The 16,976-nt window shown below is 45.0% G+C and overlaps 1 protein-coding gene across 1 annotated transcript in view; it reads left to right on the top strand.

Annotated features, from left to right (window-relative positions):
- The window catches only part of LOC310758353 (calpain-14-like), a 44,578-nt gene that overhangs the window by 7,329 nt on the left and 20,273 nt on the right, over positions 1-16,976 (top strand). Inside the window, exons 2-12 of the mRNA XM_083604523.1 lie at positions 3,367-3,719; positions 4,290-4,359; positions 5,170-5,291; positions 5,846-5,982; positions 6,740-6,947; positions 8,782-8,847; positions 10,799-10,884; positions 12,142-12,216; positions 14,907-15,070; positions 15,183-15,346; positions 16,381-16,392. Coding sequence (XP_083460649.1) covers positions 3,474-3,719; positions 4,290-4,359; positions 5,170-5,291; positions 5,846-5,982; positions 6,740-6,947; positions 8,782-8,847; positions 10,799-10,884; positions 12,142-12,216; positions 14,907-15,070; positions 15,183-15,346; positions 16,381-16,392 — 1,350 coding nt within the window. The 5' untranslated portion in view covers positions 3,367-3,473. The remainder of the gene's footprint in view (positions 1-3,366; positions 3,720-4,289; positions 4,360-5,169; positions 5,292-5,845; positions 5,983-6,739; positions 6,948-8,781; positions 8,848-10,798; positions 10,885-12,141; positions 12,217-14,906; positions 15,071-15,182; positions 15,347-16,380; positions 16,393-16,976) is intronic.

Below are 16,976 nucleotides of genomic sequence, written 5' to 3'. Positions count from 1 at the left end.
TATGACCAGTAACCTCAATACGTAACTACCAGCAGAAGGTTGGAAGGTATGTGAGACTCTGTTGGAAGGTGGTGATGACATCCCTGCTCCCTCTTCTGAAGTTGAGGCACACTGCAGAGAGTCCCCCTTCTCTCACCCCAGTTCCCACTGATGTTTGGCATCAATGTGAAAGAGATGTGCATGTGTCCAGATGTACATGCATGTTCAGATGTATGTGGCTCCTTTACCTTGATGCTCAATATTTAGACAGCAGGAGGAAATGTAAGGGCAAGATTAGCATGTGGTCCTGTTTCCTGCTCCCATGTTCATGAATTCAAACAGTCTGCATCTGTATTGGAATTGTTTTTGGATGGTTTAATTGCTTTACTGCTTGTGTGTTTTCCACCTTGGGCTCCTTTGGGGAAAGGGTGCGATATGAAATTTAAGAGTAAGAATAATGAGATACACTACCCTCTGGAAGTTGTTTTAAGTTGCCCATAGAATGTGAACTAACACAGGACTTTAACCCAGCCTTCTCTGGTCCAAGGCCAATATCTTTTCTACATACCTCCTAAGTATAAAAAGGGTGGTATTTACTATTAGTCATAACCCTCTGTACATAATAACAGTGCACAATAACTATCATGTATGTGACAGTTTTACAGATGCGCAAAGGGACACACTGTGATGATTATGATCAAGTCCAAACAAGAAGCACTTCTTTTTAATGAGGACTGGGTTCTTTCCAAGTGTTGTAAAATGAGATACTCACCCATTAAATTTATTAGAAACATCCATTAAAAAAAAAAAAAGGTTTTCGTCTTGATAATTTCTGGCAAAAGCCAGACTCTTCAGGTCAAAAATGAAATGGCACATAACATGACCCCTACATGTACTTGTACAGCTGCTGTTAGTAGTGCAAAATCTATTTATAATGCATTTGGGGAGGGGAAAAATAATAGCAATAATAATGTAGATTTCTTACCTACCCTTCACTATGTGCTCCCAGGCTGGGTTACAACAATTAAAATCCTTGGGGTTACAACAGGATTCATAGAATCATAGAGTTGGAAGTGACCATGAGAGTCATCTAGTCCACCCCCTGCAATGCAGGAATCTTTTTGCTCAACATGGGGCTCAAACCCACAACCATAAGATTCTGAGTCTCGTGCTCTACCAGCTGAGCTATCCCAGGAACTGATACTTAACACAGTCAAGAGTTTTGGGATGCCGGTGGGAGTTTGGAACTGAGTATTATAACATCCAGCAGCTAAAGTAGAACGCATGCTTAATAAATAAAAGCACCAGTCTTCTTCACTTTGCTTTTCCTTAAAAATATTCAACTTCTTGGCTATATTTTATGGAAAAGTTGAATCTTTTTAAGGATTAGCAGTCACATTCTATTTATTTATGATTTACAGGACTGTAATTTTTGTGGGGATGTTCTTGATTTGTGCGTGAGCTTTTGCTCATTGTACAGATGCCCTTTACTCAGTAACAGCCACACTCCCTCCCCAAACTGACCTCTATAGGCTCCTGCCAGTTTAGGGCCGTTAGCTTGTTCCGCTCACTGCAATATAATTGTAGGGTGGGTTGGGAACTGGGCTAGTAATACCTAGGATTTAACCAAACGTGATCTCAGCAGCACCTGCCAGCCAGCAGTTTAAAAGTACTCTTTGTACAGCCTAGAATTTTCTTCAGGATATCCTTATTTTATTAATGTTCAACATCATTGGAGGTACTTATTTCCCTGGCAGAGCATGGGCGGGTAATTTATCCTTACAACAACCCAGCAGGGTAGGCGATGGTGACTGGCCCAAGATCACGCTGTGGGCTGAGTAAGAACTTGAACTGAGGTCTCCTCCCCAGTCCTAGGCTGGATCTAGACACATCAAAGAAGCGTTTTTGTTAAATGCGCTGTAAACTCATACAGTGGTACCTCGGGTTAAGTACTTAATTCGTTCTGGAGGTCCGTTCTTAACCTGAAACTGTTCTTAACCTGAAGCACCACTTTAGCTAATGGGGCTTCCTGCTGCTGCCACGCTGGCGGAGCACGATTTATGTTCTCATCCTGAAGCAAAGTTCTTAACCCGAGGTAATATTTTTGGGTTAGCAGAGTCTGTAACCTGAAGCGTATGTAACCTGAGGTACCACTGTACAGAGAAATCCGGTTGGGAAAGACAGGACTCCACAGTGCCACCTGGTGTCACAGTGTTGTATCGCATATACAATGCATATAAAACACTTTTTCTTTACCTATCTAGCTGAGTCCCTAGTCCAACACTCTTAACCACTATGCTGCACTGCTTTGTTCTCTAGAAAGTAAATATACCTCTTGCTTTTTAAATTTCATACCTAGGTTGTGATGGTTGGAAAGAGACAGTTTGCAGTTCAGGCCATGATGGCTCTGCTCTGCCTTCACGGTCAGAGGCAGTAATGCTTCTGAATACCAGTTGTTAGAAGCCAAAGGACGGGGGTGGGATCAGGTCCTACTTGCAGGTTTCCCACAGGCATCTGGTTGGCCACTATGAGAACACGATGCTGGACTAGATGGGCCATTGAGATGTCTGATTTGTCCACAGTGACACAGTTACATCCCATGTGGATTACTGCAACGTACTCTACATGGAACTGCTTTTGAAAAGTGCTCAGAAACTTCCACTGGCTCCAAGAACAGCAGCCAGATTGTTGATCGGGGCTGGTTAGAGTGAGCTTGTTACAACAGCTCCGCTAGCTAGTTTCCGGGCACAAGCCAAAGTGTTGTTTATAACCTATTATGTCCAAGCGATCTGAAAACTCATATTCACTCATATGAAAATGTCTGTGTTTTGAGATCTTCACGGGGGGCCCTTCTCTCAGACCCGCCACCATCACAGGGGGGGACATGGGAGAGGGCCTTCTCGGTGGCGGCTCCCACAATTTGGAACTCCCTCCCTAGAGAAGATAGACTGGTTCCCTCCTTGCTGTTGTTCTGCTGGCAGGCAAAGACTTTCTTATACCAACAGGCTTTGGAGAACTGACTGGTTTTAATGAAAGGGCTGGTGCTGTGCTATTTTTATTGTAATTATCTGTATGTTTTTTTAGCAGATGAGAGAGAGAGACAGTTAATTCTATCAGTGTTTAATTGTTTTTTAATGGTTGCTTCCCAACCCCAGCAGTGTTTTTAGCTGTTCTTATTTTTATCTTAATATTCTTATGATTATTCCTATGAGGATTGCGTACACTGCTAAACTCACTGGTTCTGTATACTTATGAATTAAGTTCATCTTTCTGCAAATCGAGCAAGCTTCTAAGACGTATCATCGAAAAATAACTTAGTTTAATCATTAATGTGCTATCTTGTACATTTTTAATTCACTTGCTGACCTTTTACATTATTTCCCATAGGTGCACATTGCATTGAGGAAGACATTCATCTTCAGGAGGAAGCTAGAACGAAATATCCCAGTCCCTGTAGGGACAAATCCTGTCAGGTTCCCCTGTCCACCTCTGCCATGGCTCTTTTGCCTTTCCTGCACCCATGGAGGAAGAAGAGTCGTCGTCAGTGGCCTACGTGCGAAATGGGAGCCGCTCAGAAGCCCACCAGTCTTAGCCAGCAGAATTACCAAACTTTGCTGGAGGAATGCTTGAAGAAAGGATGCCTGTTTGAAGACGAGTTCTTCCCAGCCGATATTAGCTCCATTGGAAAGGGACCATTGCTCCAGAAACTACCTCAGAGGTTGCTGTGGAAAAGACCACTGGTAAGTGATGGAAATTTCTGTAAAGGGTTGGTTTGGAGAGCTGCACGCCACATTCTCAGAGGGATTGGATGGATGGCCTGTGGCTCATGGGTAGAACATATGCTTTGCGCATAGAAAGCGTGAATCAGGCTGCATTTGACAACGCCTAAGACACACAGGGATGGGTAAGCAAACAGTAGCAATTTCTGCTCTTGTTTCTGTTGGAATTCTCTGACTTCCCTACTTTGCACACAAAGGGAGCACTTTGTACAAAACTGCCATTAGGCCACAGGGTATTATTCTCACAGTGGTTTCACAGGCCTTGTTTTCCATTGAATGGCATACCGTCCAACATCCTGCTGTTCAAAATTGAGATGCTCGGTTTTTGGTCCTGAGCTCTCATGGAAGGCAACTGACTCATGCAAGGGCACTGGACGAAAAAATATGGGACATTCTGGCATCCAATCAGAAGCTGGGATGGCTTCTATAATTCTGGGACAACCAGCTCAAATTGGGAAGGTTGAGGGGTATGACATGAATGTCTGGCTTGGCATTTCCTTTTAAGACTGCTGTTTTCTTTTAACCTTTCAGGAACTGCATAGGACCCCGGTGTTTTATGCTTCGAACAAAAAAAGGCTTGCTCTGTGCCAAGGAGTGATAGGTAAGGACCTTTGTCTGCGTGTCACTTTGGTGCATGAGTATCTCCTGGAATCCTAAACCCTCTTACTAGGGAGTAAACCCCATTGAACACGAAAAGATCTGCTTCTAAACAAATATGCACTGGATTACTCCTCGGGTTTTCTGCTGTATTTTGTTCTCAGGCAGACCCCTCCCCCAGCCCTCCTACCTGAGACACCAGATTGAACATCACACCTCAATCCATAAGCAGCTAGACAGAACCAGCAGAGCTAATCCAACAATACCATTCCTACATTTGTTGTTTGTTGTTTATATTTTATGCATGATGGAATAAAATGAATTTAAGGAAAAAACCCTTCACTCATGCCCTGTTGAGTTCCAGGCCAAACATTTCAACACAGATATTTGGATGGATGGAAATTGTGTGGTGGCAGAATAAAATTTTAGGTACTGGCACATAATTCCAAAGTGCTCTGTTTCATGGAAGGTTTGCTCCCTAATCTAATTTTAAGTGCAATAAAGAAGTGGCAAAATCACCCTTGAATGTGAAATCAGGTCTACATAATAAGGCAGGCACCAAAACAAGCCTGTTCTAAATTATCCAGTTACATGCTAACAATATAGTTAATAAATATGCAAACTTACATTGCTTAAGTCCTCTGAAATTGGTTTGTATTTTAATCTGGTTTTATACTTCCTTTTAATGTTTGCATAGCTTTGTAAGTTGCTTTGGGTCACTCCTTATGAAATTTAAAAAGAGGAATAAATGCTAATGATAATGTTAATAATGCTGTTTACATGCAGTTATTTTATGTTGTCGTGTTTTGAATAGAGGACTGTTGGTTTCTGGCTGCCGTGGAAGCGTTATCATTTCACCCAGATATCTTGTCTCGGGTCGTGCCCATGAACCAAAGCTTTGAGAGGAAGAAGTATGCTGGGATATTCCATTTCAAGGTATGCATCATCCTCCGCAAAGCTGATATGGCAAAGGTCTCCTAAGGTGCTTTCAGGTTTCACTGTTTTCAAGCAGGATCCAACACATGCTGTCCAATTCGGGTTGTGTAATCACTGTCGTAGGTGTTCTGAGCATTCATAGGCAAAAACCACCTTTGTGAGATGCAGCGCCTTGTGTCTGAATTTGAGCTATCCGTTGTGGCTGTTCGATGAAGTTCAGTGCTCCTTTTTGAAGCCGACGCCCTTGCCGCGTTTCCAAGCCCACACCCTGGTGGCGCAGCTGGGGCTTGTATGATCCAAGCTCTTCTGTTCTCGTTTTGCTCTTTTTGTCTCTGGTCTACTTCTCTCAGTCATCCATCTATCACACTGAAGCAGTAAGTCAGAAAAATCTCCTCATGTTTTCCTAAAGCACCAGCTGATGGGCCATTGATGACTAAGTGTTACGGCATGTCAGGGCTATAGCTGAGTCATGGCTTAAGTCCTCCCTTTAAGAATGGCCTCTTAGAAACATGATCACCCGCTGAAGAAGATTCATGGCCTCTTTTCTTTCCCAGTTCTGGCATTTTGGCGAATGGGTTGATGTGGTAGTCGATGACCGACTGCCAGTGAACGAAGCCGGACAGCTTGTTTTTCTCAGTTCCGTTTATAAGAACCTGTACTGGGGAGCTCTTCTGGAAAAGGCTTATGCCAAGTAAGTGGGCCTTCCTGCATTCCATATTGAATCTCGCTATGAAATGGGGTCCATATACAGTGGTACCTCTGGATGCAAACGGGATCCGTTCCGGAGCCCCTTTGCATCCTGAAGCGAACGCAACCTGTGACTGTGCGTCTGCATGTGCGCTGGTTGCGATTCGCTGCTTCCGCGCATGCGTGTGACGTCATTTTGAGCATCTGCGCATGCGCAAGCGGCGAAACCCAGAAGTAATGCACTCCATTATTTCTGGGTCACCGCGGAGCGTAACCTGAAAACGCTCAACCTGAAGAACATTTAACCTGAGGTTTGACTCTGTGTGTGTGCGTGTGTGTGTGTATGACCTGTTCCTCCTTGTCTCATCCCTTCGTAACTCGATTGTAGGGATGGGCAACCTTTTCCAACTGGAGGACTGCATTCCCCTCTGGGCAACCTCCCAAGGGCCACAGGCATAAAGGTGGGCGGAGCCAGCATGAAAAGTGGGCGGAGCAACTAATGTGAATTTTACCTTTGTACAGTAGGCTGGTTTCCACACCCACCCACCCACCCACCCTCTCTATCTTCCATCCAGATAAGCAGCAAGCATGGTCAGAGTTCAAGGATGCATTCCATCCAGGCATAAACACTCAAGGAGGGCTGCATAGGGGGCGTGGAGGGCCATACTTGGCCCCTGGGTCTAAGGTTCCCCATCTCTACCGTATTGCAATAATCAATAAAGTGTCATGTGTCATAATGCTTGGCATATTTTTCTTGGCAGGCTGTGTGGCTCTTATGAAGACCTGCAGATTGGGCAAGTGTCGGAAGCTCTGGTGGACTTCACAGGTGGAGTTACTATGACGATCAAGCTGTCTGAAGCTCCACCTGACCTCTGGGATATCATGACAAGAGCAAACTACAGCAGATCTCTGATGGGTTGCCAGACACAGCCAGCCAGGAGAGTGGCAAATAAGGAATGCAGCATCCAGGTCAGTTTATGTGGGGAGAGGTGTTTCTGAGGTGCTGGAGCCGCATAAGGCTTTATAGATCAAAACCATCACTCTGAATTGGGCCCAGAAACTATGTGGTGGTCAATACAGTTACACCAAGATTAAAGGTTCAGACCATCTTGCCCCAGTCAGCAACTGAGCTGCTGATTTTTTCACCAGCTGCAGTTTCTGAAGTATCTTCAAAGGCAGCCACATGTATAACACATTATATTAATCCAACCTAGAGATTACCCAGTGAGCTTCTATGCCAAGCAGGGATATGAACCCATCTGTCCTGGGCCAAAATCAATGTACTACGTTGGGTTTCGTTTTCTGATATCAAAATGGGAAACAGATTTGGCCCTTTCCCAGAGAGAATTCCCTCCTATACACATTACTATTGTACATTTCCATGTATAAGACGCCCCCATGTATAAGACACCTCCTCTGTTTTGGGACTCCAAACAGAGAAAAGCCAAAAGCAAGCACCAATCGTCCGCCCAATTGCTGCCGCAGCCAATAGCCAGTGGACCTTACAGCACCCACTAATCACCTGCAAAAACGCCACAAACAATATCCTGCTCGCGGCAGCCACCAATCCCTCGTCCCACCTCTCCACTATCCATGTATAAGACAACCCCCAAGTTTTTAGCACAATATTTTAATAAAATAACCTAGTCTTATACATGGAAAAATACAGTAAATCCCCCTTATATAGAAAATGGCTCTACCGAATCTTAATTGCTATTGTTCCAATATGGTATACAAAAACTCTCTTTTGCAACCATTTTTTTGTACGCCTTCTCTTAACCTAATTCAATTAGTCAGTTCTATCATATGATCAGTTCCATCATACAAGCCATATGTCACGCCATACTTAGCAGCAAATCAATGGAAGGTGGAGAAGGGCATTTCTGATTCTGGTGTATCATCAGTTTCACTGCTGTTAACAGATGGATTGCCATTTAGTATACTGAAGGTACTCCAATATCACTACTGGTCTCTAGAAATATCTTGATGAGTCTACTAAAACAGACTCCCCAAAAGCTTTCAGCATTGGGCAGTCCCACATAAGATGATAGATATTTGCTTTCAGGAATATGTCTTGCAAAAGCACCCAACGCTATTTCACTTAAATATGCAGCTTCCCTTTTGACCCTGAGTTTTTCATGTTGGCAAAAGGAAGTGTCTCTCCATAGCAAGCACCATCTTGTAAACCTCTATTTCTGTGCCTCAAGTCGATAATCTGTAGTTTTTCTTTCCTGAATACTTTTCTTTATATGGAAGGTGAGTCACCCCCTAATGTCAAAATAGACAAAGCAGGAAGTTTGCTGAGGTGTTTAGTACAAACTGTGAGTGGCATTTACAGTAAACCCAATGGAAACTACTCCTGTTTACTCACTTTAGTTTTCTGCGCTCTCTCTCTCACCATATATTGAGTAGCATAAAAATGGTCACCAATAATGGTCACCATAATACAGTGGTACCTCGGGTTACATATGCTTGAGGTTACATACGCTTCAGGTTACAGACTCTGCTAACCCAGAAATAGTACCTCGGATTAAGAACTTTGCTTCAGGATGAGAACAGAAATTGTGCTCCGGCAGCGTGGCAGCAGCGGGAGGCCCCATTAGCTAAAGTGGTGCTTCAGGTTAAGAACAGTTTCAGGTTAAGAACAGACCTCCAGAACGAATTAAGTATTTAACCCGAGGTACCACTGTATCAGAGACTAGAGATGTGACCAAATTTCTGCAGTGTTTTGCCAATGGGCCCAACAGGGTTGGCGCTTCCTGGTTTACAGCGTAGCTAAATGTTTTTATGCCCTTCTCTCCAGGAAAGAAGTGTTCTGTCAAATGGATTAGTGTCTGGCCATGCCTACACTGTGACTGGCATTCGAAAAGTAAGTTCCACTTTTTTTGTAGTTTCAGCTATGGTTTTATAATCATCATCATCATCATCAACAACATTATTTTATGCACACGAAAGCTCATACCAAGAACTAACTTAGTTGGTCTTTAAGGTGCTACTGGCAGGAAAATTTTTTTTTTTTTTGTTTTGACTATGGCAGACCAACACGGCTACCTATCTGTAACTGGAACATTATTTTAGGTTGAAGCCTATTCTCCCATTGCTCCATGCCAAGGCAATGCCCGTAACCAGTCCTTTTTTCTGGGGGTACGTATACCCCTAAACATTTTGTGAATTGAAGTTTGGCCTCATCGAGGGGCAGTATTTTAATATGAGTAGAAAAATGAGAGTACTCCTAAACATATATTTTCGAAAACAAGCACTGCCCTTAACATTTTGCAGCTGTAGGTGAAATTGAACAATGGCACCCTGGATGGATCTGGAAACCCCTGAGTCTTGTGGCATCCTCTGATAGCCCTTCGGACTGGGCACTGTAAAGTAGGACACAGGACCACCCTAACCACAAGGGTGGTCCTCAGTCCTCAGGAATAGCAGGTATATGGCAGAGGTGACAGCTCAGGGTGTGCGGGGGGCAGGGAGAAAGTCTGAATGGCACAGCTGCTCTGTCTGAACATGAATGCCACTGATCTTAGATCAGCCTTCCGCAGCCAGCCCTCCAGATGATTTGGCCTCCAGTTCTCAACATCTGGAGGGCACCAGGTTGGGGCAGGCTGATCTACAGTCTCATAGTACCTCGGACAAAAGCAGGGCTGAAGGGTACATTTGACATACACTTCTGCCCTTGCTTTAAATATTATCAGGGCTTATTGAAGATGATGAGCGCATCAGAATGGTTTCTTTTTCCATGAGCTGTGCTTCCTTTTAATGGCATGAATAAAACATAGAGGATAATAGCTGGGCCCATGTGTAAATCAAAGGCTGTAATTGATTCATGAGGCTCTGCTGACAGAGAGGCTCACATGTGCATGCTAAGTGGAGCTGGGTTTAAAGCTGAAAGCAGGTCTGTGGAAAGGGGAAGGTTGAAGAGTTCAGTGTTTTCTTACATAAAATGCATCAGAAGGTGAACTTTCTCTGGTCTACGCACCTTTTAACTCTTGCCACTTGCACGTTTAACCCACTGTTGGGGAAATGCTGATAAAATCCCCTGCTTTTAATTATCAATCATGTACAAATAAATGTTCATTTTACGGCAGGGGTGGGGAACTTGTGGCCCCCATGCACTGTTGAACTGTAATGCCAATCATCCCTGACCATTGTTAAATACTTTTCCTCCCCATTAAGGAAGCCGCCCCAGAGGAATGAGTCCGGCCGTGTGCATTAGCAATCACTCTGTTGCGTAGCGTTGAGTTTTGTGTTGTTTTGTTGCACAGTGTCGATTTTTCACTCCACGTTGGTAGTTTGAAATGTCCAGCGTATATTGTTTCACCTTGGGCGCCCTGTTTGAGCTCTTTCGGGAGAGGGGCAGGGGGAGTATGGCCATCTTTTTATTACTCAATCTCTCAGCAGTTTTTGTTAGCCTTGGCTATGGTACCCTCCTGGATTGCCTGTATTGAATAGGCATTGGAGTCACTGTATTGCAGTGGTACCTTTACTACCTGCATGGTCCAGTCCAGAAAGTAGTATTAGGGGAGTTCTCTTTGACTCCCTGGCAATTGTTCTATTTTCTCTCCAGTGCACCTCCACTGAGAACGGTCACTGGGATTTTTTGAGCAAGGCATCTCCCTATGTTCCTTTTGTCAGTGTGATTCTGACCAAAGGTCAGAGGAATAGGCACTGTCTTGGAGGGACCAGGTTGCTGAGCACCTCATAGGCCAAAATTGGCTCCTTAAATTGTACCTGCAATGTTTTTATATGTCATCAGAGCAGCTGGGAAAGGAGGTTGTAACCCCAGTTAAAGCAATCTGTTTTTTGTTTCTGTACAGGTGACTTGCAAACACGGACCTGAGAATTTAGTGAGACTGAGAAATCCCTGGGGGAAAGTTGAATGGAAAGGAGATTGGAGTGACAGGTGCGTTTCTGAGAGAGAAAAAAATAGGTTATGGTTTATAGAGATGAACCCACAGTGCCACCTGCAGGCAGATACTGATCCCAACAACGGCATGAGATGTGAATATGCTGTCACACTGAGAAGGGCAAGCCAAGTGGACAGAGTAGAGCTTATTTATTTTATTTCGAGAATTTATTTACCACTTAATTACAGTTGCCTCTAAGACTTGTACAGGAGACTCAATTCAATAAAATTAAATATTAAAACTACAAAATAAGAAAATATACAAACAAATTCTTGAATATTCAAGGGAAGCACCATAGCTTGGTAGTAGGGCGCCCGCTTTGCATGCAGAAGGTCAAAGGTTCAAATTCCAGCATCTACAGGTAGGTAGGAAATGTTCCTTGCCTGAAATCCTGGGTAACCACTGCCGTTCTCTGTGAGCAGTATTGAGCTAGATGGGTAAGGTAAGGTGAATTGAGCTAGATAGACCAAGGATCTGACGCCGTATAAGACATTCTCTAGCATCATTATTTTTTGGGGTGGCGGTCACAGTTTGCACCCCCTCCCCTGCAAGAAGGGTGCCAAGACCAGGGCATTCTGGAGGCTGCAAAATGGTTGCTGATGTCGATGCTTGCGGCGTCAGCAAAACAAAACTGAAAAAAACGCAGGGGAGAAGAAAGTGTTGTGCAGTGGTGGAGCAAGCCGATTGGGCACCTGGGGCGGCATGCGTGCCCTGCGCCCAGGGGCAAGGCCAGCTGCCCGCGGGGTGGGGTGAGCCAGGGCAGGACGCTCCATGGGGCCTCTGAGGAGTCTGCCTGCCTGCTCCCACTCAGCCACACTACAGCTGGGAGGAAGATGGTGGTTGGACCGTTCGGGGCAGCGTGGAGCCTGCGGATGCCCAAGCCACCGCGTCACTCCCAGGAGAGACACGTGGCTCAAGCACGCTGCAGGCCCCGTGGTGAGTGCCACCAGGCATTTTGTCACCCCCCTCAGGGGTGACACCTGGGTTAGACCGCCCACACCGCACTCCCTTCCTCTGCCCCTGGCGATGTGCTCTCACCACGGCTGATGGTGAGGTCCAACCCTGACCAACGGTTGGAGAATTTCTTCTCCCTGCTGCAGAAATTTGGTCACATCTCTAGTCTCTGGTATTGGTGACCGTAATATTAAATAAATGCCCGCGAAGAGCAGGCAAGGCAGAATACTGGCCTATTCTGCCAGAAAGCCGAGTGGGTTCCTGTTTTAAACAAAGCTCTTTTCTTCCTGCCCCTTTAGCTCTGGGAAATGGGAGCAGCTCAGCCCAAAGGAGAAGATTTTGCTGCGGAAGAATGATGACGATGGAGAATTCTGGTACTTTAATGAAATTACCTCTTTGCTTCTCTCCCCTCTGCCCCCAGTGCAGGGCTTCTCAAATGCCTATAGAATGACTGATCAGCAAATTGTCCCATGATCAGTGCTTTTTTTCCTGGGGGTACGCAGAGGTACACATATCCCTAAACATATTGTGAATCTAACGGGAGAAGAAACTTTTTTTTAAAAAAAAACCATTTAGTTTCTTCTCTAGCACAGTGAATCGTCAGTTCTGTTGCCACCTCTGTATTTACTGTATTTATTTTTCCCGATTTGAACTATAAAATGGTGATTTTCTTGAGTCAAAATGAGAATACCCCTAAACATATTTTTAATAGAAAAAAAGCACTGCCCATGACCCTCCCTGCCTCTCCCCTGTTAGTAGGTCAGATATCCATATGGCATAGTTTTAAGTGGAAAGAGACCACTGTGGATATCGATGAGATTTTCTTCTCTGTTGTGTATTTAGGACTGGCAAAAAATACTTCTTAAAAACCTTAATTTCTGCTTGCTGAGGGAAAAAAGAGGTGGCATGCCACATTCACACCAGTTTCTGGGAACTGCAGGTGGGTTGGGTTCTGCTTGTGAGATTCCCAGTGGCATCTGGGAAGATGCTGGACCAGATGGGCCTTTGAACTGATCCAGCAGGATTTTTCTCAAGTTCTTGTGTTCACTGCCAGCGCATTCACTCCTTTGCAGCTAAAATACTTGCCTTTGAAAAAGGAAGCATTCTTTTTTCCGGAACTGGCTGGTTAGTTGCTGCTCACAAGCAGGACTTCTAACGATGATGGCCGCCTTGTATCATTTATCACCAGCACCTTAATATTGGAGATATGCCCTAATCCCTGCAAACATAGACACTCCATCAGGCTATATGGCATCGTCTCTAATGAGTCCAGTTTGCTGTGATATTTTAAATAGGCATACCTCTAGTGAGCGGCTTTTTATCATACAAGTCGGGCCTGCAACACAATGTTGCAGCATAGAGTGCTCCCTCTTCAGGATTCTGGTTGTTCCAATTTCTCTCCCCTCTCTGATATTCTTCTTTTTATATCCTAGCAGTTATTCAGCATTTCCTGAACACTGAACGCTCTCGGTCCTCATTGCGTTTTCTTTTCTGGAGACAGGGGTTCTTAAGCTCCCATGTTCTGCCAATATACTTAGGTGTTTTGGCTACATAAGCACTAACAATCACAGCCTATGCAACAGAAATAGAGGAAGGGAACAATAGTAACAAAGGATGTGTTTGTATGTGAGTGAGTGCAGTGCTACTGTTTTATTCGAAACATACACATTTTTGCATGCTGTTTTCCCTAACGTAACATATTTTTGTATGTTATTTTCACCAATATCATCATTTTTTAATGCACACTTCCCCCCTGATACGTATACATTTTTGTAAACATTGGTTGCAGAAGTACGTCTCAAAATTCAGATAAGTGCAAATTTTGAAGGATAGCAGTGTTTCGCTTCACATATTGTTTTGGAAAGTGTGTATTTGATCATTTCACCTGGGATTGCAAACTGAAATTAATTTCTTCTCCAACCCTGCCTGGTATAGAATACAGTTGGACTTGTGTTGCTCCAGCGTATTCCGATTTAAAAACTCCCTCAAAAGTGAGATTAAGCTTTGTTTAAAAGGCTGCATTGTGAAGTCTGAAAATCCACATTTTCCCAAATGGGCACATGTGCACACCCACAACCGCACATCGAAGGAGAATACAAGTGATCCAGTTTCTCATGTCATACCATTTTGCCACTAGGTGGCAGTGTTAACACACAGTGCCGTTCCACCTCTTCTTGGGCTCCCAAATACCTCTCTGCTAAGAATTATTTGCGGTTGTCTTGTCTGCTCCTCCTCCTCATAGTGCTGCTGCTTATTGGTAATTACTAAACGTAAGCCAAGGCAAAACATGTATCCTCTGCAAGCGCTCTTGTCCTATAATGTGTTGTCAGCAGTCACACGCTTCGGCAAATCCAGTGTGAGAAATGGGAACCTGTGGACCTCTGTGCGCATGATGAGAAATAGGTGCACGTCAGAGGCAACACGCATCCGTTCTACAGTCAGGGATTTAATTTTGAAAGCAGCACTGGAGAGCCTTTCTGAGATAAAGGGCTACATTCCCTTCTGGGTCACGTGCTGAGGGTGGGTGGAGCCAGAGGAAAAAGTGGGTGGAGCAATGAGCATGGGTTTTACAGTCGGCTACTTTCTATGCATGCTCACATGTCCCTCTCCACCCAGACAAGCAGAAGGCATTATCAGAGTTCAAGGAAACAGGCTAGGCCAAACGGGAAGGACAAGCGGAGCTAGTGAGTGGTGAGGCCTTGAGGAGAAGGGGTGTGGCTTGTGAAGAGTCCAGAGGGCCAGATAGACCTCAGGGGCCACATTTGGTCTCTGGTCCTGAGCTTCACCACCTCTATTCTGAAGAACATGGAACAGGAGGTAGGAACCAAGGAAGCTGCCTGATACTGTGTCAGATCATGCGCCATCTAGCTCAGAACGACCAATGGCTCTCCAGTATTTCAGACAGGAGCATTATCTGGAGATGCCAGGGATTCAACCTGGGACAGAAAACCTGACAGCAGCCTTAAACCTTAAACAAAAACAGAAGTTGTGTTAGCTTCAATATCAGTCCTAAGCCAGGATGGACATTTGACTCTGTGTCCTTGTTGTTGTTCTTTTCTCACAGGATGTCTCTGCAAGATTTTAAAACCCATTTTGTGGGCCTGATGATCTGTAAACTGACTCCTGATCTCCTGAGTAAGGAATTAGGGAAGAAGTGGACGTGCTCGACGCAGGTCGGCAAATGGGTCAAAGGAAGCACAGCGGGGGGCAGGATGAAGGCGCACAACGGTGAGGTGCCCCTTGGGGAACGCTACTTTTGAAAATAATTTGCTGGCATAAATGAGCTAAGCACCTGCTTTTCTGAGCTAGAGGCTCACATGTTTGCATCTTGCACCTCTAGCTGCATTTTGGAGGAATCCCCAGTACTTGCTGAGAGTTCTGCAAGGCCACGGGAGCAAAACGTCCTTTTACTCCTGCAGCGTGTTGGTGTCTCTGATCCAAAAGCGCAACGACCATCACCGGAATCGGATGCCTCATCTCCACATAGGCCTCTCCGTCTATAAGGTTGGTGGAATCTTGTTGCTTTCCTGCTGAAACTGTTGGGGTAAATTGTCCTAAGCTGGGGCAGCCAATGTATGGTGCCCTCTAGATGTCATTGGACTCCATCTCCCATCACCCCCAGAAAGCACGGCTGACGGTCAGGGAATGATGGGAGTTGTAGTGTAGGAAAATCTGGTGGGCACGGCATTGACTACACCTGCCCTAAGCTGTTTCTCCAAAGCCCCTTGCAAGAAAATAAGAAGTTTCTTCCTAGCAGGTACAGATTTCTTTTGCTTAATGCGAACAGAGAGGGACCCTGACCTACCAAGGGAGGCTGTGAATCAGAAGTAGAAAACAGGGAAAAGAACTGGGCAAGTCAACATCCCATGTAGGCGCAAATGATGCCCTCCATCCTAGTTCTGAACAAGGATCTCTTCTGCTTCAAGACTCCCCTGTGAGGAACCTGTGGCCCTACACATGGTATTGGACTATTACAGGTTCCATCACTCCTGACTGTTGGCCAAGCTGACTGGGTCTGATGGAAGTTGGAGACCAAGCACATCTGGAGGACCACAGGTTCTCCACTCCTCTGCCTTCAATAGATAGATGTCTAGAACAGCCTTACTCAACCTTGGGTCCCCAGATGTTGTTGGACTACCACTCCCATCATCCCTAGCTAATCAGGGATGATGGGCATTGTAGTCCACCAACATCTGGGGAACCAATGCTGAGAAAGGCTGGTCTAGGGATTTCAGCATGTGTAGCTGCTGAAGCGAGTCAGGATTTCTGCCCCCCACTCCCCTAGGGCTTTTGACATTGTCTCCACCACCACCACCTCTGAACCCCACCAGGAGTCAGAGTTCATCCTGTGGCTGTTCTGGACTTCAGCAACCTTACCTCCCCAAGGTGCCTAGTATATGGGATAAGTTTTAAAATAGGGAGCTCAGTGCTTTAGTGTCTGGTGGCCCTTTTGACTGATTCAATCAACTGTAACTTTCAGTTGTAAATTTCACTTGGAATTCTCTGGCTAATACATATTCTTCTTTCTTTTTTCCTAGGTGGGCCAGGAGGTACGTATATAGTCCCATGTTGCTTATTCACATATCGGTCATGTATTCTTGCATATGCTTCCTTCCTGCTCTTTCCCCTCAGACAGGGTGGGCAAGAACAGATGCAACTTCTGTGTGCTTACCATAGCCGAAATTCTGATCTGAGTGCAATCTCAGTTGGGCTGGATTTAAAATCTTTTAAGGTGGAAACAATTGGATATTTGAAATGGTGTTTGTACCCAAATACTGAAATGTGTTGTTTTCAAGTAGCTGCATCTTCCTCTCTCTCTACACATGTTGAGACACATGCACCCATTGCTAGGAATCATATATGTGCAGAGAGCCTTTGCATTCAGGTCCTGCTTGGAAGCTTCCCTGGGGCATCTGGTTTTCCACTGGCTGGATTAAATGGCTCTTTGGCTTGAACGAGGAGGGCTCTTCTTTGTCTGTTCTTATGAGGTGCTATGGGCCTTGCATTGGCTTTGTGCAAGTGGGAAATGCCTGCAAGCTGCACAAAGTGTGCAGCCCTGATAAATTTCACATTCTGGTGCCTTTGCGCCTTCCACCCTGGCTGGAGGTTCATGTTCAGCCATGCCAGCTTACAA

This window comes from Podarcis filfolensis (assembly GCF_964270895.1).
Source record: "Podarcis filfolensis genome assembly, chromosome: 3".
NCBI classification, from domain to species: Eukaryota; Metazoa; Chordata; class Lepidosauria; order Squamata; family Lacertidae; genus Podarcis; species Podarcis filfolensis.
This window is presented reverse-complemented; position numbering and strand designations above follow the sequence as displayed.